We start from the raw sequence: 24,345 nt of genomic DNA on the forward strand, positions 1-24,345 counted from the left end.
ATCACGACTCTCTGAGCTGACCCCTGCCCACCTTTCCAGCATGATTCCTGCTACTTCCAGCTTGAGCAACACAGAAGCACTTAGCCCTGCCACACACACACACACAGAAGGGTCTTTCCACACCTCTGCCCCTCGGATCCTGCAGATATTTCTGTGTGGAATACCCATCCCTGCTTAATTCCATCTGCTCTTTAAGATTAGGCTCAGGTTTGGATATGCAATGCAGCCAAAGAAGTCCTTAGAGGAAAATGCGTAGCCTTCCATAATTTATTAGAAACCAAAAGACTGATAATAAATGAGCTGGTCTTTCAACTCGAAAATCTAGAAAAAAACCAGGCAACAAAACTAAAGGGAGTAGAAGGGCGAAATTAATTAAGGATAAAAGAAGAAATCCTGAAACCCTAGTAAGTTGTGTCTCTGTCTCTCCCAACCCATGGAGCCCCAATTTATATGCCATCCCCGAAAAACCTTTTCTGTCTAGTTTCTACTAAGCTGTGTAGAATGAAAACACTGTAGCTTCCTATGCCACTGTGTTCTAACATCCCACAGCCTGCAAAGTCAGGAAGGTCTTCCCAGTGTCCAACCCAGCGGCTTCCTGCTGTTCCATGTGGTGTCTGTGGAGGGGAGAGTGTGTGGCGTACCCGTCGAGTCCTTGAACATCCACCTGCTGTCAGCGTCCTCCTCCAGTGGAGATCGGCTCTCCGACTCGCCCACTCGGCTGCGCCGGAGGGAGTGGGAGATGGGAGCCCGGCGGCGGCTTCTCTTGCTGAGCTGCACCCGGGTCTTGAGGGCACTTGAGTCGAGGACTGAGGTTTGCTTTGGGAGCGGCAGTGGGGAAGAGGGAAGAAAACAAAGGAGCCATTACTGGAGGGCACCACGTAAGGGAGGAGTGTGTACCTTCGATGATACATGAGATGCTGTTCAGGTGGTCCGTGGCCAGACTTTCTGCATTTTAATAGTAACCAACACCTTAACCCTAAATTTCTCCATAAAACATACCACGAAGGCTGATTACAAGAATTGAATGAAACTTGGGTGCCCGAGCACAGTGCCTGTCACCTAGGGGACACATAGTAGAAACGCCTTTCCCCTCCTGGTGATGTCGTATGAGCATGTAAGCTATGGCAATGCTCAGTACACAGGAGCTCAATAAATATTTGTTTGTTGAGTGAATAACTGAATACATCATCTAATTAAACCTTTACAACAACCCTATTCACATAGGGTCCACAAACTGAGAAGTTCTCACTGTGGTCCTTCCTCCACCCGCAGCAGTTCAGGGTGCAGGCGCAGGTGGGGGGACCAATCTATTAGGCACCAGGCAATCGTTTTCAAGCTTTCAAACATCATGCTCTGAGAAGGGGCAGGTGGAGGGTCAGTGATGGTTTCTAAGATTATCACCTTCTGCAATCAAAGGGCCGGGGGTGCAGACCACCACCAGCGGGCCCAGCAGAGAGGTGGGGCAGCCACTGGCCCAGCGATCTCCCAGGCGATGGTGGTGAGGAGCTCGGAACTCAGGGTTCAGATCCCGCTTGGTCCAAACCCTGGCTGTGTGACCATGAGCAGTGGACATCACCTCTCTGAGCTTGGGTGTCCCTATCTGTCAAAAGGGGATAACACCAGCATCCCCATCCTAGGGTGGCTGAGAGAATTCGGTGAGCTCAGGCATGGAAAGCCCTCACTTCAGACGGCGCCTGAGAGTCCACAGACCAGAGCTATGACTACAAGGGGCGTCTCTTCCTGGCCAGCTCACGTTCTGGCGTGAAACGTTGGTTTCCTCCTCTCTGGTCTCTTTGGAGAAATTCCGTCACCAGAAGCTGTTTAAGTTAGCAATGACGGGCCAATTTCAGTGAGTCATTTCCCAGAGTTGTAAGTGCCAGACACCCCACCGGGGGCGGGCCAAGGGAGCTGATATTTGCACAGCTGGTCCCAAACTGGCCACAACGGTGTCCAGAGTAGGGGTACTGGGAGAGACGGAAATCATGGGTCGCTGCCCCCAAGAGAAGGGCAGACTTCCCCGGTCGGTCACTAACCAGAGCCAGTTTCTCAGAGTCAGAGAAGGGAGGAGGGGATCACACCAACTGAGGAGCTGGCTGGAGGGGGAGTCGGTGCCGCTTCCCCGGGGCCACCTCGCAGCCTCAGGCTGGTGCACAAGCTGGAGACCTCAGTACCTCGCCTCCCATTCCAGCCTCCAAACAGAGCCCACGGGGGATGCCCATCACAGTGGGCATCATGGGTAGACCTCAGGACACATTAAGTAGCAACGCCTGTGCCTGGGGCCACCAGCATTTGAATCTCTCTGCCACTTTAGTTCCCTAGTCTGCCAAGTGGAGCAGGAATTTTCACCTCTTGGCATTACGAACATGCACGTGGGCCAGGGGCCAACACTCAGTGACCAGCGGCCGTTGACACAGCTGCTGTTATTTACAATGGACGCTGAGAAGCAACTACTTAGTGTTCTAGAAGGTAAGTCCAGAGAGTGATGCTATGGCATGGTGACATCATACAAGCACATAAGCTAGAGCAATGCTTGGCACATGGGGGAGCTCAAGAAATGTTTGTTGAATGAATAACTGAATATATCACCTAACTAAATTCTTACCGTCCATGCCATGTCCATGTTTATATAATGCAGTCCCCCAGTGGACTTGTGTCTTTCCCCACTTTGCCGTTATCCAGAGGGGCCAGTGAGAGACCCTGGCCATACTTAGAAAGGGGAATCCACTTTGAGACCCTAAAGGAAGACCCCTCCCGAAGCAGTGGTGTTCCCACTCTGGGAGATTCTGGGTGGCCATCCCCACGAGTGTGGGCATGAGGTTTTACCGCCAGGAGAGTGGGTCCCTGTTAGACTCTGCATCATTTAGATGCTGCATCCTCAGGAGGGTGGGAGGGGCGCCCCACTGTCAGGGAAGGAAAATGCTGAGAACCCCACGTTTCAAGGACTGACAAGGAAAATTGGACCCCTGAGGGGAGGGGCTCCTTGGGAGCGGGGGCAATGAGAGGACAGGGGCTGGAGCAGGAGGGCAGCTGGACCCGAGCGGCTGGCATCCTGGAGGGAAGCTCTGCTTGGGGCAGCCCCTGGGGACCCACGCGAGGGCTGCCCATGCCTGAGGGGGCTCCCCTTCCTGAAACCGCCACTACCCATTTACAGAGAGACTTGGGTCCCCTGGCACCAGGGACATGGTCCCACTAAGCAAGACCCTGGTGAGAACACCCAGCAGAACTGGTCTGAGCCAACTCCGGACTCTGAACATCTGGAATTGCAGACCCCCTCCCCCAGGGATGAGGACCCAGACTTTCTGGCAACCTAACAGCTGAGGGCTCGGATCAGTTTTAATTTGTGATTGTATTTAAGGCTGTCAAGTCCACTGTGCTGGTTATGAGTGGATGAGGAAGCTGAGGCTCAGAGAAGTGAAGACATTTGCCTCAAGACACACAGCTGGGTGTATGGCAGGTTCCAGCCACATGCAGACATTAGTCCCACCTGAAACCACGCCCTCTGCACCCACCCCAAGGTTCCGTGGTACAGACTCTATCCCTGAAAGGGGCAATTCACCGGGAGATGCTAGAGTGTCCCTTTAAGAAGAAATCAGTGTTTCCAAGACGAGCTCGAGTTCCCGACTCACATCGATAAAGGAGAAGTCGTCCACTCTCTTGGCAGGGGAGGCGTCCGGGGCGGGCAGCCCGTCCGTCCCGTCGGTGGATTCCAGGTCAGTGCTGGAGCGGTCTGCACTGGTGCTCCGCTGGTCTCTGGAGCCCTCAGGCTGGTCCCCAGCGGAGGGGGTCTCCGTTTGCGAGGACAGGGAGGACAAGCGGCTGCTGGGGGGCTGTTTCCGCCCCGACGCGGCACTGCTGTCCGGGGACGGGGACTCGGGGGCCAAGCTACGAGAAAGGAACGGAGGAGACTCGGTCATGCGGGTCGTCTCAGAGAGCTGAACCCAGGAACAGGGCGTGGGCGAGCTTTACACAGCGGGAAACAAGACACAGAGCATCCCGTGGGATGACCTCGGGCACAGCCAGGTGCTGCTCAGGGCGCCCTCACAACACCTGGACAGGTGCGCAAGGGGAGGAGTCACTCCTGTCCCATTCAAGACCCCCTAGTCCCGCGAGGTCCAGGAGCCGTGGCTCACACGTGACTATTGGGCCCTTGCAATGTGGCCGGTGAGAGTGGAGCGTAAGGCGCATACAGGATTCCTAACACTTCGGGTGGAAAAAAAACATTGGATCCATGTGCTCAATAAAATATTGCTATTTAAATTGTGAAGATTAATTTGACCTCTTTCTTTTTACTCTTTTTGTTTCATTCATTCATTCACTTATTTGATAAAGATTTACTGAGCGCTCACTATATGCTCAACACTGTCAATTAACGCTCTCCATAATCCTAGGAGGATTACCCCATAATCCCATAAGTTCCACAATCCTACGACAGAGGATCGATCTCATGAAATTCAATATCCGCCTCAGTAAAGATGAGGAAAGCGAGGCATAGAGCTGGGAAGGAGCCCAAAGGGACAGGACTGCCTCCAGAATTCAAGTCCTGGAGCGTCTCCTGCTTCTGGAATTTCTTCCCATGACAATGCGTTCAAGTACCGCTAGAATCATGGGAACCACACGAGATAGAAAATCTATAGATAAGTCAAGCCATCCAGTGAAAAAGGCTCCCTCCCATAAAAAAAGATACCCAAGTCAAGAGCACGGGAAGTCTTACCCTGAGGGGGGCGGGGGGCACACCAGACACCACCCCCTGATGGGAGGGTCTGCCCTGAGGACCCCCGAGCGGCCCCCTTGAGCAGAAACTTCAGCCCATGTGGCCCGGTGTCGCGCTGCAGGAGCACAGCCACACTGTTGTCAGCTCTGGGGTGATTTTCTTACTTGGAAGAGGTGGGATGTTGGGGTGTGGGGTGGGATTCAGTCAAATCCACAAAAAATGAGGGAACTACCACCGAGGAGGCAGCAGATGGCGCCGTCGTCCAGGGCTGGGAGCACGTGGCTCCTCGGACGGCCCCAGAGCGGGGCTGCAGGGCCTCGGGGAGACAGGAGGGGGCGCCCACCCACGGGAGACCCCAGGACTCCCTGCAGGAGCTGGGGGTGGAGGCCCAGAGAGGACGGCCCTGCAGGGTCACACAGCGAGGTGGGCAGGGCGAGACCCAGGCTCTGGCGGGGGTGTCTGGGGAGTTTTAAGCAAGCCTACTAACCAAACCCATTTGGCACGTTGGGGGGAAAAGCTTTCCTGGGTAGACACACCACATCCCCGGGCATAAAACCCACAGATGAGAAAACTGAGTGACATAGTGACAGCTGGTAAGTGGCCGTGCCGGGAGTCAATGTAGGTCTCCCCAACTTCCCCCAGCATGCGATCCTGCAGCCCTCGGCACGGGAAGGCTCGAGCTGGGAATGCGACAGGGCCCACCCTGGGCATCCACCAAGCCACTGCTGTGCATGATGCCCCCAAGGGCGAGAAGATAACTTGCATTTTTAAAACAAGTAACAGGTGCAATGAATAAAGCTCCTACTGTGTGCTGGGGAATATGCTAATTGCTGCACGGTTGCCCTCCCAACAACCCCATGAGGTGGGGTGCCTCAGTCTCCGCCTCTGGGAGATGGGGTAACAGATTTACATGTTAACACATTTCAGAGCTTACAACAGCGCTTGGCGCGTACGCTCAGCAACCCTCGGCTGTTTTTATAACCATCGCTCCCCTCCTACATGGAGGAGGGATGTAAAATCTGGAAAATACAGCTGATGACGAATGCAGACAGAGCTCAGGAGGCAGTATGATTAATACGCTCTTGTATTTGTAAACACACGCACACAGATGTATTGAAACAAGGCGAGAAAGACACACAGCACAAGCAGTGACGATGGTTCCCACGCTGTGCTGGGAGCACAGGTGGTTCTCATTTTCTCTGTGACTTTTTTGTTATTGTGGTAAAACACACGTAAGATTCACCACGAGTGAGATGTAGCATGTTCACAATGCTGTGCAACTGCCGGCTCCATGCAGTTCCAGAACAACTCCCTCACCCCAAAAGTGGTCACTCCCCGTGCCCCCCGCCCCCCAGCCCCGCAACCACTAATCTGCTTTCTGTATCTACGGATTTGCCTACTCTGGACATTTCATATATTATTTTCTTTATACGTTCTAAAATTGTTTTTTTGTAACAAGAATGGTTTACTCTACCATGACAGACAAAACTGGTCCTAATAATCTGGAAATCAGGAGGCAGGGGGGCCACACTGACTCCCACCCAGGGCCCCCCTGCCCCAGCTAGGAGCCCCGCCCGCACAGCCTACCTCTCCCCGCTCTGACGTGGGTCCGTCCATGTCCCATACTGGCTGTCAGCTTCCTGCACGAGGGTGTCGGTGTCCCTGGCCTCGGGGGGCCTCCTGGAGAAACACTGCTTCAGCTGGTCCTGCAAGGACAAGGCAGACGAGAGGTTTCTATCAGGGAAAATGCTCAGAACCCCGGGCCGGCCGACACGAATGGTATGACATCACTCCCAGGTCAGACCCGCCCCAGCTCCCCACTGCTCTCCAAGGTGGGTCCCAACGTCTTGGCTGGGCATCAGGGTGACCAACCATTCGGGTCTGCCCAGGACATCACAGGACGCAGGACTGTCAGGGCTAAAGCCGGGCAAGCTGGGATGAAGGCCACCCTCTCTGGCACACAGAGTCCCGGTGGGTGCCACCCTGCCCCTCCTCAGTGCCCCTCTCTCAGCCTCACCCTGCGGCCAGGCTGAACTTCTCTCCATCTTCAACGCCCCCAGGACTCAGTCCGGTCTAGGGCGCCCCCACTGCCTGAGTCCCACCACCACAGTGCTTCCCCGTCAGCATCACCCAGCACAGCACCCGTGGAGCATTTAACTCGTGCCCGGCCTCGACCAAGCTGTTGACGCATCACCTGGCTGAACTGAGTCCCATGGCGATCCCGTGAGGTGGAGCTTACTACAATCCCGTTTTACAGATGGGAACACTGAGGCTTAGAGAGGTGAAGCGACACGCCCCAAATAAAATAACGGGTAACTGAGAAGGGGAACTCAAACTGAAAGCGAGGACGGAGGAGTTACAGTTTCCCTGGATGAGGATGAAACCGCGTCTGCACCCACAAGGTTAATGTGGGAAACAAAGTAACCGAAGTTTCTGGGCTCGCCTTGCAGAACAGCGGGAGGCCGGCGGATAAGAGAGCGGCTTGCTGACAGCCCCCTGCCAGACTAAAGACCCACCACATGCAATACGTCGAACGCCCCCAGATTTGCACATGTGGCCCATGAAGGATATGAAAGAGTCACCCCCACGCAGAGGACGCTCAGAACTTCAGCCCCAAGGCCACGGGCTCCCCTCCCGGTCTCATTCCCACCGTGTGCTTTGGAAAAACACTTAGAACTGTGTGAAGGCAAGCTAATCTGTAACAATAGAAAGAGTAACTTGTTAGCAGAAAATTTATGTCCTCTGCCCAAACCTCCCTTCCATCCCAGATAAGGAAGGAACTGAGGCTTTCTTAGATTCCTTAGGAATGTCGCCTTCAGCAGATCCGTGGGGAGAGGCGCCCGACGTTCCGTGGTCGTCCATCCCCTGACACCCCGAAGCCCCCTCCCCAGCCCCACTTGCCCTGCAGAAGCCATTTCCAAGTGGGTTCCCTCTAAGATGGGGTTTTAGGAAGATAGTCACCATCTTCCCATCTGCTAGCTTATCGCTTATTAAAGTTCTTTGTCTCTCACCGCCTGCCTGGCCTTTGATCTTGCGGGGAGCAGATGCGGCCCCTGCTCAGTGTCAAAACCTGGAGCTCGAGCCCCGCGGCCTGGACCCCTCGGTTCTGTCACTGCCTGCTTGGCTACTGGCCTCTGTCCTCGGCCTGGGCCCTGGGTACCACCCAATTGGCTGCAGGGCCGAGCCCAGGGCCTGGCACGTGGGGGGCAGCCCACAGATCCCCCACTAAGTGACCGCGCTGCCGGCTTCCCTAACGTGTCCGCTCAGGAGAAGCCAGAGCATTCAAGGCAAAACCAAAACCCCACTCGCATGGGTGGCTGCTGGCTTCTGACGGCCTGTGAGGGAGGTTCCCAGTCACCATCTTTTGAAGACTGGGGGCAAGTGGATGAGGAATACAGAAGGAGAGGGGGCGAGGAGGTGAGAGCAGCCTTGCCTCAATTCCAGAAAGGTCAACAGGGAGCATCTTCCCTTCTTTTGTTCTATTTGAGGTCAGGAGACATCTTCTGCTGAATGTGCTTCAGAAGCATTCATCTGCTCACAATCCTTCCATGGCTCCCTATTGTCCTCCTGCTGAAATCCAACATCTCTCGTAATGGAGCCCCAAACTTCCCGGCCAGTCCTATCTGCCACTCCTGCCCCAAACAGCCCTCCATCCCCACTCTGCCTGACTTACTCACTGCATCCCGCACAGTCCTCGCATCCTGACCTCTGTGGCTTTGCTTGGGCTGTGCCCTCTTCCTATCCATCCTTTCCAGCCAAGCCATTGCAATCACAGTGATCTCTCCTTCTGAACTATTCCTGCCTACTCTGGACTCATGATTGTACCAGGAAAAGTCTGCCAAACAAGTTATTTACTCAACAGATATTTACTGAGGACCTACTATGTGCCAGGCAACGGGGAACTGGGGGTGGGGTCACAACACAGACCCAGTCCCTGAGACTCTGTAACTCAGCTGATGCACCCTTCAAGGTCGGACGCTCCGTCGTCTTTGTTCCCCACACAGGGCCTGCCTGGTACCCAGTAGGTGCTTAGTGGAGGTGGGCTGACCCTCAGCAGTCTCCCTTCCTCCAGCGGTGGCAGCATGCCTCTTCACAGCTTCTATGGAACCATCCTCAGTGGAGAGAGCACATATGGTCCAGCAGAACGAGCAAGTGCATGGGGAAAAGCTTTGCTGTGTGACGTCAGGGCTTTTGCCTCCCTCTCTGGGGCACAGAGAAGTGACAAGGACTCTCGAGGAAACGGTAGTCACCCCAAGGGCACAGAGGCCAATGAGAGGACCCAAGTGACAGCTCCTAGTACAGGGCCTGGCACTCAGGAAATGCCCGATACGTGCCCCCTCCTGCCCCGGTCTCTCTCTCTCATCTTTTGGGGGCACTTGGATAAACCCAGGATGTTCAAGGGGATGCTGCAGGCGAAGCGTATGCAAGGACGGGAATTCAGAAGAAACCCCTCAGTCCCGTCTGGTGAACAGCCACACTCGCGACCCTCGTAACAGCCAGACAACCCTAAATCCACGGCCTGTGGAACCTTTTCTTGTTTCCACCAAAATAACACATGCTCATTGTAAAACATTTAGAAACGATAGAAAAGCACGAGGAATGACATTTTTAAATAACCCGTCACTCGGTGACAATATTGTGGCACAGTCCTGTCCAGAATTTCCCCCGGGTCAGTTCACCTAAAGCACCATCTTTAACCGCTGAAGAACGGCCCAGGGATGGACGCAGCATCGTTCATTTGACAATCTCCAAGTGCTGGGCATTTAGGTTGCTGATTACTTTTCACTGTCACAATCAGCAATATGACGAACATCCTTGAGGCTAAAGGGACCCATCTCTGTGACCACTCCCCCAGGAGAGATCCCTAGGATAGAACCACCGGGTGGAGGGGTCACATATTTGTGAGGCTCTGGGTCCTGATGAGCCAGCCAGCCTGGGGACAGTCAGCCCGATCTCCAAGGCCACGGGCGGCCATTGGCGCACCTCAGGATGCAGTCAGTTCCACCAGGGGAAACCTGGATGCGTCTGCCTTAAAAGGACATCTGACATTCTCAGTTGCCCTGCACCCTTAACAGAAATCTCCCTGGGGGGCCGGCCAGGTGGCCCAGCGGTTAAGTCTGCACATTCGGCTTCGGTGGCCCAGGGTTGACCAGTGCGGATCCCAGGTACGGACATGGCACCACTTGGCAAGCCATGCTGTGGTAGGTGTCCCACATATAAAGCAGAGGAAGACGGGCATGGATGTTAGCTCAGGGCCAGTCTTCCTCAGCAAAAAGAGGAGGATTGGAAGCAGTTAGCTCAGGGCTAATCTTCCTCAAAAAAGAAATCTCCCTGGGGCCCAGGAATGGAAGTGATCATCTGAGCATGTGCCCAGCTGCTTACTGTTTTCAAAGATGTCATAGAATCAGCCTAACTTGACCCCCTACATGGTCAGATTCAGAGGCCAGAGGTTGGGGCCTGAGGGGTTGCTTCTGGCGGACTCGACATCATCGTCCTGAGCAGTGTGCAGACGGCTGCAAGCTGGATGTGGGGCCTGGGCCCTGCGTGCGCTAAGCTCAGTGGAAGGCAGAGGGGTGACGCTCAGGGATGGTCTACAGCCTGGGGGGCTTGCTGTCTCTCTCCACTGCACCTGTGTGGCCCGGCCAAGCAGCTTCCCCATCCAAGCCTCAGTTTCCCCTTTGGAAAAACAGGTTGTCCTGAAGCTTCAGCAGGTAACCTCTGGAGAGTATCAAGCTCAGGAGACGGGAGCTGCCGTCCCGGGAACCACTGTCACGGCCTCCCCAGAGTCAGGCAGGGGGACAGACCCCTGGCAAAGCGTGGTTCTTCTCGGGTCCTCCAAACCCCCAGCGACAGGGAGCTCTGAGCGCTGAGCGAGGGCGGGAGGCATCTGAGGGGCCTCTGGCACTCAGCAGGGCAGGTTCCGGGGGAGGCTGAGGATGGAGTGGGGGCTGGAGGCAGGGAACGGCTCTGAGCTCCCGCGCACGCTCTGCGTGGGGGCGCACATGGCGTTCGGCAAAAACACGCCGGCTTCCATCCACTGCCGTCTGGGGGCGTTCAGGGCTCTGGAACCCCCACGGGCAGGAATTCATGTGCTCGCCCTCCACCGTCTCACACCGGACTCAGGATTCCAGCGGGCAGCACGCCTGGCCCCCCTGCTACCCCCAGCCCTGTGGCGCATCAATCCTCTCAATCCCTGAGTCCTTCAAAGTCTCCTTCCGGAACATTCCATCCGGCCTCGGCCAGCTCCAGGGTCTCCTTGCCGCCCTCACCTGGGGCCCCTCCCATAGGTTCTCTTCCCATTAGTTGCCAAACCGAAATCGAAGCCTGAAGGGCCCCTGCTCAGAATCCTTCATTAGCTCCCCGTGGCCCTCAGGATTAAGACCAAACACCCTAAGGATGGCTTGCAGGGCCCTCATGAGTGGGGCTCTTTCCCCATCGTCCCAGCCCCTCCCTGCTCCCCAGTCCGTCCCAGTGGCTGGTCCAGCCAGCTTTGTCCCCCACATTCCTCAGTCCACTCTCCCTCCCCTCCAGACCTGCTGGACCAGCCACCACCTCCTGGCCATATTCAGATTTCAACTTGGATGGCTCTTCCTCCAGGAAGCCTTCCCTGAACTCCCCCTACCCCCCCCCTCACCCCGCCAACCAGCTCAGGAGCCCCCAGCACCCACCGTTCCCTGGACCTCAAGTCTCTGTATCTTGCTGTCCAATATGGTAGCTGCTAGCTCGATGTGGCTATTTAAATTTAACTTAAATTCATTAAAATTGAAAAGTACAGACAATCCAGTTCCTCAGTGGCACCAGCCATGTTTCAAGGGTCCCACGGGCACATGTGGAGACCACACTGAAAGGCACAGGTACAGAACATTTCCATCGCTGCAGAAAGTTTCTAGCAGTGAGCACTGCTCTAGAACTTTCCACAGTCTAATAATTATAATTGGCCTGTTTCTTTTCAGCCTCCCCTGGATGAGTACTGTTTCTGGAGCCAGAATGCCTGGATTTGAATCTAGGCTCCATTGAGAGCAGCTGTGTGACCTTGGGCAAGTTACTTAACCTCTCTCTGCCTCTATGGCCAGACAAAGCAGATGTTAAGTATTTGGCTGAACTCCATCTCAGTCACTATGCTTTAACACAGACCCCGAATGTGCAGGAATTCAGGAGTTAGGAACACCTGAGGGAATTCATCTGTAAAGGAGGCTGAAGAGAGCAAGCTGTTTACCAGCACTTTCTCCAGTTGGTATCCGGTAACCTTGTGTGCGCTGCGAATTATTCACGTCCCATGGCCCTGGCAGCACTTCCAACCTGCAGGGCTTCAGCTTGCTTCGCTCTCAGGGCTACGAGGCCTTAAGAACAACCCCAGAAAGAGCCCGAAACTCTTCTAAAAACTTCCTGAGAGTCAGATCTTTCATTAGGTTTAAGGCGGGACGCTCTTCCAGCTCGGTTTCGCCTACGGGCCGCCACCCAAGCCCTCGCTGTCCGCCGGCGAGTCGGGATCTGCGAGTCAGTGGGAAGACCCCGAGGAAGGGCCGCCCAACGAACACGCACGGCCAGGTCAGCCGTCCACTCGGGCCACGTGCTGGCCTCTTGGACACGCACCCCTGATGGGTGTCGACCACCCCAATCCATATGTCGTTGTCACGTGTCAGATGAGGACAATCAAATCTTATCATTTAGATCGACGAGGACCCTGGGGTCCACTCAGCTGGCCCTTTTCAGATGAGAAACTGAGGCACAGAGGCAGGAGCTGCCGAGCGGCTCTTAGCTTTCACGCTTTCATGATGAGTAAGAGGCAGTGCTGGAGGGACGGAACCCCGGCTCCTGGCTCCCGTCTCGGCCCTCCTTCCAGCCCCCAACACCTCGTCCAGGATGCCTCCAGACGCTCTGAGAGGACATGCGCATTAAAACGCTCTAAAGAGCCTCAAGAACTCAGCAGGTTTAAAAGCCACTGGCTCGGAGCCGCTCACCACGCCCCAACCCAGGGATGGGGGACGACCCCGGGCCCCCGTCTGCAGGCGGCATGACGGCCTCGGCCCGGCTGTCCCCACAGTGGACAGCCCTGTGACACCCAGGCTGGGGAGACCAGGCTGACGGGCGCCTTCGAGGGCTGTGTGTCAACAAGCCGTGACGCGTCCTGAAACGGAAAACGCGCACGCCCTCAACTCGGTGATTTAGTTCCAGAAATTTCTCTCAAGAAAATCAGGAGACACGCTCGCCAAGCTCCATGAACATGAGCGCTCCCTGCGAACATCACAAAATATTAGAAGCAGCATCGCAGGATATCAGAAATGACCTAAATGTCCAATGAGACGGGGACCGGTGACATACGATACGGGGCATCCACACAACGGAGCAAACGCAGCCAAGGAAAACGACGTTCGCCAAGAACACTTACTGCCACAGAAAGATGTCTTTACCAGCAAATGTCAAAAAAAAAGAAAAGTAACAAAACAGCATGTGTGTTAGGATACCAGTTTTATAAAAATAAATACATAAATGTATGTGAGCATAAGCAAGGAAAACTTCTGGAAGGTTCCACAGCACACAGTTAACAGTGGCGCTGTCTGTGGTGCGACAACAGGCTCTTTTTATTGTTGATGATTTAACTCAGCGTCCACACTTGTAATTTCATATCCTAATGTATCAGATGATACAATTAGAAGTATGATTTGCCTCCCTCCAATCCTACCATGTCGTACACATCGTGAATTAGGAACAAATCAGAAGGAGGCTCTTCAGGGCCGGCCCGGTGGTGCAGCAGTTAAGTGCGCACGTTCCGCTTCAGTGGCCTGGGGTTCGCCAGTTTGGATCCCGGGTGCGGACATGGCACCGCTTGGCAAAAGCCACGCTGTGGTAGGCGTCCCACATATAAAGTAGAGGAAGATGGGCATGGATGTTAGCTCAGAGCCAGTCTTCCTCAGCAAAAAGAGAAGGATCGGCAGCAGATGTTAGCTCAAGGCTAATCTTCCTCCAAAAAAAAGAAAAAAAGAGCCAGAGAGTAAATATGTTGGGCTTTGTGGGCCGTACGGTGTCTGTCCCAGCTGCTCCACTCTGTCCTTGTCACCGTGAAGGCAGCACAGACAGGATGTGAGTGTGCGTGGCTGTGTTCCAATAAAACTTTATTCACAAACAAGTGGCCGGCGACGTGGCCCACAGGCAGTCGTTTGCTGACCTCTGATCTATGTCGGCCCCCTGCTGTGCCCCAGCACTCAGGACAACACCTGGCCCATAGTAGGTGCCGAATAAATATTTGTTGGAGGAATATGTTTCTGAAAATAACTTTTTTGCAGTTGGGTAGCTGTGACCTCAACCAGAAAAGGGAACATAGCTGGCGAGGGGGCGGGAAAAAGAGGAAACATGATGCCGGCATTATTTTGGGGGGTTTGACATCTCCGCCTAAGCGAGAGCCCTGAGTCAGGGCAGCGCCAGGCGGCCACAGCTGACAGAGCGATTCCGAGCAACTCGAGACGGGCATCCCAGCCCCTCTGCAACTCTACACTCCCAGGTCACTACACTGAGGTCACGGGCCCAGGACGGCGTGGGCGACACCTGCTCTGTCTCGGTGCCCCTGAGGGCCTGTGGCATCTTCCTGTCCTGTGTCCGGGTCAGAAGTGCACGACGGCTGGGCAATAACAGTGACAATATCGAGGGCTGACACTATGGAGCACCGACGAGGCGTCATTCACTTTGCCACGTAATGCCCCCAACGACACTGTGCAGTAGGAACCGTCACGGGCCCATTTTACAGGGGAAGAGACTGAGGCCGAGAGAGGAGACCTGACCCACCCTGTACCCCCGGACCCAGGCTCTCATCTTAAGAGCACTGTCTGTGCTCCTGCAGCCCCGTGCAGGGCCCCGTGGTCCAGCGCCTGCTCCTCACCTCCTCCCCTCACCGTCGCTCCCTCACTCTCTACCTCGCCACACGGACGCCCACACACACGGGGCCCCTTCATGCCAGGGCCCGTGCCCGGGTGTTCCTCTGCCCAGGATGCCCCTCCACCTGGCCGGGGGCCACATCCTCCAGACGGCACAGGGAGTCAGCCCCTGGGAGGGGCTCCCCACCCCGAGCCGGGTCCAGGTCCTCAGCTGGTGGTTCTAAGATGCTCGTCTGACCCGCTGGGGGCCTGTCCCTCCCGATGCACAGGATCTCAAGAGGGCAGAGCTGGGTTTTGTCACCTTAGGATTCTCGGTGCTTAGTCACAGGATCTGGCACTTATTAAGTGCTCAATAAATAGGAAGGAAGGGAGGAAAGGAAGAAGAAAGAAGGAAGGAAGGAGGAAAGGAAAAGCAGAAAAGAGGAGAGGCGAGCCAGGCAGTCAGGCCAGAAGGAAATGGATGGGCGAGGGGCTGGCAGACCCAAAAGCTCGCACAGCATCCCCTCCCTGTGGGTTTGGGCCTCAGCCAGGAGGAGGAGGGCAGTGGATGGGCTTCTGGGCAGCCCACGATGCTACCTTGGCCTCCAGCACCAGCCAGCCTTGCCCTGCACTTGCCCAACGGTGGAGGGTGGTGCCTCCCGGGGACAGTTGCTGGGATGCCAGTTGCTGACCCCTCTCAACGGGCTCTAAGAACTACAGCGCAGGTGTGGCCAGGTGTGGCCAGGTGTAGTCAGGTATGGCCAGGTGTGGCCGTGTGTGGCCGCACTGCGGTGGCTTGGCTACAGGCACAGCTCAGGGCGTGTGCTGGCCGCCTAGCTGGCGTCTACTCAAGACGTGCCACGGGCATCACTCAGTGGAGCAGGAAGGTCTTGAGCTCATCTCTGAGGTTGGTGGCAAGCTTGGGGTGGAGGAGGGAGGGTGGTGAAGGACGGACAGAGAGACAGACAAACGGAGGCAGAGAGGGAAGCAGCCAGAACAAAGACAGAAACAGAGAACACGACCATGACTGAGAAGCACAGAGACGGGCACAGGGAGAGACGCACGGGGCGAGAGTGATGAGGAGGTGGAGGAGGATGTGTCCCCGGGCCGCCGAACGAGGGGGCTGCACGGGCCACCTGGGCTGCGGGTCTGTGGCTCCGCCCACAGGAACACACCTGTTCCTGGACTCCATCCCCTCCCCAGTCCCAGCCTCGCTCCCCTCTCTGGATGACCCTCCCCTTTCTGAGCCTCAGTTTCCTCTCTCGGTGAGTCAGTGGCCAGGGAGGGAAGGTCTCGGTGGCCCTTTGCAGCTTGACAGCTAACCTCGACTGCTGGCGCTGGCTGACGCCCGGCGCTTGCCACGCCCGCCTGCTGAGCCATCTGCGGTTCCCAGCGAAGAGGGTTTGGCTCCTTCCCCTTTGAACGAGTGCCCACTCAGATGGTTCAGACCCCCGACGGGGCTGCCCACCTAACTAAAGGTGAAACGATGCCCTCCACTCAGAGGCTTGAATAAAATCAGTTTTTATCAACACCCCACAGGTAAGTAACGGTCCCCGGTGACTAGAAATCTGAGCCACAAACTTGTAGGTTGCAGGTGCGAAATTAACCTACCCAGAGGCCCTGACAAGTCGGAGGTGGGACAGGTTCTAAGAGTGGACGGACGGGGCAAAACCGGCTCTGCCTTTTGCGGGCTGTGCCCAAACCTCTCGAAACCTCGATTTTCCCATCTGTGAAATGCGGGTGGAGAGGATGCTTAGGGGTGTTGGGAGGATTCTGTAAAACGTGGTGAGAGCTTGCACATGTCCGACACACGGTAATTGCTGAATAGATGCCAGTCGATCTGATGATGAGGATGACATCCACTGTTTAGCTCCCAAAACACATCGTTTTAACAAACACTCGAACAATGTCCTCTTGGGCCCTAAGGAGGCCGAATAGTCTCACCACGCAGCTGAGAGCACAGGGTTGCCCCTCCAGGATCCCTGAGCACCTCCCTTGACCTGGACACTGGTCAGCGACCCGCCTCCATCACGACACGAACTGGACCCCAGCTCGGCCCGGGAGACCTGTTGCCCTCCAGGACCGCACCATCCACCAGGGGCACAGGCTGCAAAATGACGGCTCTGGCAGACACACTGTCTCAGCGGGGCAAGTGCGAAATCCAAAGTGACAGGGACACACGTTGGCAGCTGGTCCTCGGGAGACGTGTTTGGTCTCAGCTGGGAGTGCCCGACCAGACTCCAGGGCCAGGGCCTCCTGGCTCTTCCGACAGCCTCTGAGGCTATAAATAGAAATAACAGCTGGGCGGGGGCGCCAGGCTCCCATCAGCCTCAGAGGTGGGGTTCCCCCAGATGCAAGAAGCCCAGCAGGCACCCTGGGGCCCATGCTCTGGGGGTCAGAGGTGGCTGAGGAGGCAACAAGAATAGCAATAACCATGAACACTCAGGGAACACCAGCTATGTGCGTGGACCACGTCAAATTCCTTACGTGGACCATCTAGTTTAATTCCCATAGTAAATATTCCTAATATCCCCATTTCACGGATGAATGGTAACAATGACGACAGCAACTCTAGGACCCTTACAGTGGGCCAAGCAGCCCCATCTGGTCCTCCCAGCAACCCTGAGAGGCAGGCACTGTTGCTGCCCCACATTCCGGAGAAGAAGACTAAGGCACAGGGAGGTAAAAGGACGTGCCCAGGGCCTCATGAGGGAGTGGAGAAGCCCGATTCAAAGCCAGCTGCTCGGGCTCCAAGTGGACAGCCTGTTACCCCCACTCTAACAATTCCTGCTGTCACTCTGCCCAGGAAATGCCCCTCTGAGGGACTTCTCAGGACAGTCTGTCAGCCACCAACCAGGGCCAGCCCCAGGCCTGCTTAGAATGTGTTGTGAAAACACAACTCAGGCATCGCCTCCTCCAGGAAGCCCCTCCTGACTGCCTCCATCCATCCTGGGTTAGTCTCTCCTTGGGACCCCAGAGAGCCCCCTGTGCTCAGCCCATCATAGAACTTACTGTTGGGGGCTGTGCATCCTGTTTGTCTGACTGTCTGCTCCCACCTGGGAGCTCCTTGAGGGCAGGCACTGGGTCCGTGCAGACACGGTGCTCAAGGAGAAACTGATAACGTACAGACGGATGAACGAATGAGTGAAAGAACCCAAAAATGTTCCCCTGACGTCCCTGAATGATACTCTGTTTATGCCAGTTCTTTTGATCTATCGCAGGACTGTTTTTATATATGCCCTCAAAATTTCATTTTTGTTACTTTTTAAAGCAAACTTTTCTTCTAAAATATCACATTCAGTGTGGAGACAAACAGTGAAAGCCGAGTGGCCAGTGCAATGTTTTTTAGGGTGCAAAATAGAAGAGATTAATCCCAGGAAGGAGGAGAATCCCCAACATGATCCAGAACTTTGGTGCAGGGGGAGGGGAAGGGCAGAGAACATTCTGGAAGTACTAAGATGCTCTCTGCATGAAAACAGACAAATTCGGTTTCCCTGATAAGCCTAACGTTCTCTTAATAAAAGGTCTTACAGGGGCCGGCTCCGTGGCCGAGTGGTTAAGTTCACGCGCTCCACTGCGGCGGCCCAGGGTTCGAATCCTGGGCGCGGACATGGCACTGCTCGTCAGGCCACGTTGAGGCGGGGGCGTCCCACATCCCACAACTAGAAGGACATGCAACTAAGATATACAACTGTGTACGGGGGGGTTTGGGGAGATAAAACAGGAAAAAAAAAAAAAAAAAGATTGGCAACAGTTGTTAGCCCAGGTGCCAATCTTTAAAAAAAAAAAAAAAAAAGCTCCTAAGGGAGTCCATTTAAAAATAAATAAATAAATAAAAGGTCCTAAGGTTAAGACGAGCCAAAGGGAAAAGAGGATTTGGGGCTTTGAAAAATGTATTTCACCTAAATTATAGAACGATCAAAATGAGGAATACTATTTAACTGTTAAAAGGAATGAGGAAGATGTCTACATCCTGCTGTGGAATGACCTCCAGGAGGCACTGCCAAGTGACTAAGGTGAGGAGCGAAACCACACGTAGAGTGAGCTCCATCCATCTAGGAGGAGAAAACACGGCCGTAAATATCTGAAGATACACAGAATATCGGAGGACAGGAAAGCGGTAGTAACACTCGTCTCTGGGAGGGAACGGAGTGATGGGGGAGGGGAGAGGGAGCCATTTTTTAATTCTACCTCTTTTTGTATTTTGTAACATTTGCAGTTAGTAATTTTAAAAAAAAATGTTAAAAATGTCCAGTTCTATATAAATATATCATTCTTTCATGTTTTCCAGCATCTCCTCTTTACAGAGTCTGCCCCCACCCGTCCTGACTTGGCAGCTCCCGGAGGGGTTCTTAAAACAGTCTAAGCCAAATCGGACTTATTTTCGAAACATCACGCGTCGAATCATCTCTCGCATGTTTATTTCAGGCAAGGGCTCAGCCTGTCAGGTGACACAATTGCAGCCTGGACACGTAATGTGAACCCGATGGGAAGGCAGGGCGCTGGGGGTGTCCCTCCACGGCCTGGGACCCCGAATCCTCCGGGATCTCCCGTTGGCAGGACACAGCTGCCATCTTGGCCATGCTGTGTGACAGGGAGCACATTCCAATGTCACAGCACCGCTCCACCATCCCTGCTTCTGGTGATTCATCCAGCAGAGACAGGCGCTCAAACAGAGAAACACAAACGCAGAAACACATATACAAACACACACAACACATACACAAAACACACGTATACACACATGCAAATTACAAGATACACACAAATATACACACACACAAACATACACATACACAAAACATGGACAATTCGCACACCTACACAAAAACCACATACAACTACACACAAACACACAACTACATACATACACAAGCTGACACACCCAGGGATGTTCACAGTAACACTGTTCTTGGTAACAGGAAACACAACCCAGTTGCCTCTCCACAGGGGCACCTGAGATGTAAACCACGGCTCGCCCCTGACAGGGGACACTGCGCTGCCCCCGAAAACAGTGCAGGAGAATTCTAAGCGTGGATGTGGGAGGACGTCAGAGCCACCACAGATGAGTTTACGAAGAGCAAGGGGCAGAAAACTCTGCCTTCATCACCCCCCGGTCATCCTGGGCCCACTGAGTGACAAGTTTCCTAACCCAGGTATCCGAGGGGCTCCAGGGCCTCGGATGAGAGGGTGGGGTGGGGTGGGGTCCTGAGGGTCCAGAGTGGGACAGGTGGGGAGACCAGAGAAGGCAGTGCAGGTGAGGGGACAGCCTGGGGAAAGGAGGGAGCGAACCGGCATCTTTATCAAGAGCCCGCCATGTTGTCGATGGACAGTGCCCTCCCCTCTCACCCCCCCTGCAGGGGAGGCAGAGGACCCAGCCTGCAGATAAGGGGCTGGTGTGCAGAGGCGGGGCGAGCCCAGGGCATCGAACGTGGATGGAGCCCCTCTCCCCTGGAGGGGGGCCGCCCTCCTTGGGTGGCACGGTGGTTCCTCTGTCAATGAGCACCCAGCCCAGCGAAGGAGCAAAACCAGTGGAGCTGACATTCCGCGGTCAGGGACAGAACCGAGGGCCCTGCCTCCTTCTGGTGCCCAGCCCGGCCTGCAGCTGTTTAAAGACGCTGCCCGGGGCCCAGGCGTGCCTCTGGGGGGCAAAGTGAGCACTGGCTGAGTACTACTGGTCTAGGTCATGCGTCCTTTATAGGAGGGGGACTGTCCCCAAGGGAGTAACGATTGGTTCTTGGGGGTGGGGGTGAAAAAAATCTTGTTTTTTAATGTATAAAACACAGATACACATACGGTAAATATACAGATACACAAGATAGCCACGATTTTAAATTTTCATGGGAAGGGAATTAAGAAAAATTGTTTAAAAAGGCCCTTTGGGGGTCAAGAAGGAAGAAAAACGTTGATAAACACCAGTGTTGGCAACACTCCACAGGCAAACATGGCAACACGTGTGAACAGTCAGCCATAGGGATAAACAGACACTGTTAATAACCCCACGTGGGTACACTGGCATGGGGGGTTCGCCTCAAATGAGAGCTTTTTAGAATCTGGATGAGGGATTGCAAACCTGGTGTCCCTTTTATCCAGGAGAAAACCGAGACTCAGAGAAATTAAGCCGTTTGCCTGTGTCTGTGCGTGTGTGCATGTGTTGGTGTGCACGCGTGTGCAAGTGTCTAGCTGACCCCAGAGGGACTGCATCATCGCACGCAAGGCCTCCAACGCGACAGAAATGACTCTGGCCGTGGGCTGGAACTCGCTCAGCAACGGGCACCGCAGCCCTCAGACCGCACAGGTCCCTGCCTTGGCCCCCCGCACCTGAAAGTCACTCTGATGACGCGCGAGTGTGAAGACAAACATCCAGTGACGTTTCCTGTGGCCTTACTTACAGGGCACAGAGCCTGCCAACAGCCTGAGCCTCCAAAGCTCATTCGGGGCCCCGAATAAACCAAGCGGACGCACCTGAAAAATGGGACAGGGGCACGCGCAGGTCCACGTCCACGGCCACGGACAGTCAGTCAGAGCAGAGAAAACGAAGGAAAACTGGGTACGAAAGAGTTCATGGAGCAGAAGCCCATTTTACTGATCTATCTATTTGCACATATGCAAAAATATGTATATATTTTGCATATATGTATATAATTTTGCATATATGCCGTGCAATATGTTGCATTTATATGCAAAATGTGAATATATTTATACATGCATATATGTGTATGTATTTTTATATATTCATGGATGTATATATATATTGCATATATATATGCAAAAAATCTTAAAGGACATGGACATGTTACAAGAATTATTTCCAAGGGGTGGGACGTTGAAACGTGTTTTCCTTTTCTTCCTCATCTGTGATCTTATTTCTCTACAGTGAGTGTGTTTGGTTGGTGCAATTCTGTAAAACAGGAAAAGCATCCAGAACACACCAGGAGACAGGCACAGCAGACCCCTCTACGACGCCACCACCCAATAAGGGGAGAGGCGGAGAAAAAACCATGCCCGTCGCACAAGCCACGGGATCTGGGGTTTTCCAACAGAGAGGCGGCTCAGAGGTCACCCAGAGCTGGCCCAGGACAACAAGCACTTAGTCAGCACCTACTGTACGCTAGCAGTCTGATAAGGATGCTGAGGCGTCTCGGACATCTGCCCTGGGGAAGCTGACGATCGAGCAGGGGGAGTGGATATGTAAGCACATCACTCCAACAGGGAACAGAAAAGACAAGGGACTGGAATGGACGCAGCATGGGGGAAGGGCATGGGGGAGGTTAGGAGGGCTTCCTGGAGGAGGTGACCCAGAGCGGAGTCTTCCTGGAGGAGCAGGAGTTAGCCAGGAGAAGGAGAGGGGCGGTTAAGGTTAAGACAAAGGCACAGGGGTGGGAAGGGACCGGAGAGGAAACTCCACAGAACACAGCCTTTACTCCTTGGCATCCAGTCAGAAGTGAGGGGTGCGGGGAGGGAGGGGCCGGGCAGGGCCTCGAGTGCCTCGCTAAGTTACTTTTATCCCAGGAGTGACGGGAGAGCCGCTGCAGGGCTTCCAGTCGGGGAGGGGCAATTTAATCAGCAGAAATATCATCCCCAGGGGAAGGGAACACTCCAGCTGCTGGGTGCAGGATGGACTGGAGGCGGCAAGAGAGGGGGCCAGCAGGAGGGCACCCACCACCACGGTCCAGGCGAGAGGGCACGGAGGCCTGACCCAGGGCACAGCGAAGGGATGGAGAGACGCACATGCAGTAAAGGAAGTGTAAGGAGCTAAACCCAGCAGGGAAGTGGAGGCTGGGACGCGAGCTGCAGACCATGCAGGTGACGGGGATTCAGGGCTGACAGGTGCCTGGGGGCCAGACAGACCCAGGCTCCAATCCTGGCTCCCTGACCTTTAGATGCTGTGTGGGCTTGCGTAAGTCTCTCCACCTCTCTGAGCCCCAGTGACGACAGAGAACTACTCCAGTGTCTGACGCTGATGCCAGCATTGCGTGGACTCATGATCTATGCACAATGCTGAGCACGGGGCTGAGCAAACGGCGGGGCCCTGGGCAATGGCTGGCATCGTCAGGATGCTCGCAAGGCAGATGGCTTCTCTCTGGCTCTGAAACCAGAAGGACACAGAGTCAAAGAGGCAGACGACCCAGGAGCCTTGAGGAATGAGGTGTTTCCGGAATTCCTGGCGGAGATGCCTGCTGACTCTCCCTCAGAGGAGCCGGCGGGACTCACAGGAATTGGAAGAATTCCCCCAGCAATGACCACCCCAGGCTTCCAGCAAACAAGGCCCGAGCCACAAACGCCGTTCTCTGCGCGGTAAACAGAGCCGTCACCGACTGAATGCAATCGCGACAAAGGACAGGATGGAGACGCCCGGGCAGGGCACACAGCTCAGCTGAGCCAGCCGCCAGCGCAGCCCTCTGCCAGGCTCCAAGGGGCAAAACCCCCGGGGCAGTGGGAGCTCCTGGGCCAATGCCCCTCCCAGGGCCGGTGCAGCAGGATCAGTCCAGGCCCCTCAGCTGGGCACTGGCACCCCGGGGACTCCTCTCAGACCTGTCACTGGCTGCTCTTCCCCATACACGTCCTGCTTCCATGAGATGGCACTGCGTGTGGTTCTGCGACAAGCAACACCGCTGCCTACTGCAGTGACCTTCTGTCTGCAATTCAGGTAGCCTGGTTCGTCTACTGGCAAACTCCTACTCTACCTTCAAAACCCACATCTCCAGCACAGGGGAGCATGCAGTCCTTACTCATAACTCTCCTAGAGAGCTTAGGACCCTGGATGGCAGGGGTTTGGGTCAGTTCGGATCCCACCCCTTGTGCCTCTTAGGGCTGGGACCACACGGGTTCACTTTCCTCTTCCCAGGGCCAAACCCAGGGCCCAGCACGATGTCGGTGCTCAGGGAACATAAGGGAGGGAAGGAGGGAGGGCAGGACCAGGCCCAGACTGTGGATAACGTGCAGAGGTACGGAGGCGCTAAACTGCTAAGGTACCCAGTTCCAACGTCCTCACCTATAGCAACGGGGACAACAGAAGCCCACTCTCCAGCCTGTCGGCGCTCACACGCAACAATCAGCCTGGCACACAGGCAGCCCTTCCTTCTTCCTTCCTTCATCTGAGTACCTACTGTGTGCAGACACCGAGAACCAGGGGGCTAAGTCCTTGCCCTGCGGGAGCCGACATCTGATGCAGGGAAACAGACAAAATCAGAACAGAGCGGGTTACACACCACCTGCAGGGTGGCCCGCGCCACGGGGAGAACAGAGCGGGGCAGGGACCAATGAGGACGGGGGCTGCAACTTTAAACAGGGTGGTCGGGGGGTAGGAGAAGCTAGAGACAGTTGAGCAGAGAGGTGAAGGAGGTGGGGGCGGCAGCCAGGTGGATATCCAGGAGGAGGGCCAGTGCAAAGGCCCGGAGGCTGGCTTTTGCTGGAAATGCCACCAATACTACAGACAGCGCTTCTGGCTTTTGGCGTGAAATTTAGGCATCTAGGCTAAAGCATCCCCACCCCCATTGCCCCACATCACACTCTAGGCCTAGCATTCCCGCTGCCCATCCTAACCCGGAGCTTCCCACAGGAAAACACAAGGAAGCACACACACAGCGCTGGGTGCTTACTTCATCCTTGACCCACTGTGGGTCCAGCTCCAGGGAGAGGGAGGGGGTGGCCAGCACCGAGGTCTGCCCAGCTCCTCCAGGTCCTCGGTTCCCAAAAAGTCCCCGCTGCCCTTTGTTCTCTTTTATTTTTAAACACAGATTGGGCACCGACTGTCTACATCAAGACCCTTTGTGGGGGGCATTC

General features: G+C 55.0%; 1 protein-coding gene across 8 annotated transcripts in view; it reads right to left on the bottom strand.

Annotated features, from left to right (window-relative positions):
• KIAA1671 overlaps positions 1–24,345 on the bottom strand; it is a 187,537-nt gene that overhangs the window by 11,874 nt on the left and 151,318 nt on the right. For all 8 annotated transcript variants that reach the window (XM_070219860.1, XM_070219858.1, XM_070219859.1 and 5 more), the window contains 3 exons: positions 6,299–6,417; positions 3,627–3,882; positions 642–816 (listed from right to left, as the gene is read on the bottom strand). In XM_070219860.1, coding sequence (XP_070075961.1) covers positions 642–816; positions 3,627–3,882; positions 6,299–6,417 — 550 coding nt within the window. The remainder of the gene's footprint in view (positions 1–641; positions 817–3,626; positions 3,883–6,298; positions 6,418–24,345) is intronic.

Source organism: Equus caballus, chromosome 8 (assembly GCF_041296265.1).
Source record: "Equus caballus isolate H_3958 breed thoroughbred chromosome 8, TB-T2T, whole genome shotgun sequence".
Lineage (NCBI taxonomy): Eukaryota > Metazoa > Chordata > Mammalia > Perissodactyla > Equidae > Equus > Equus caballus.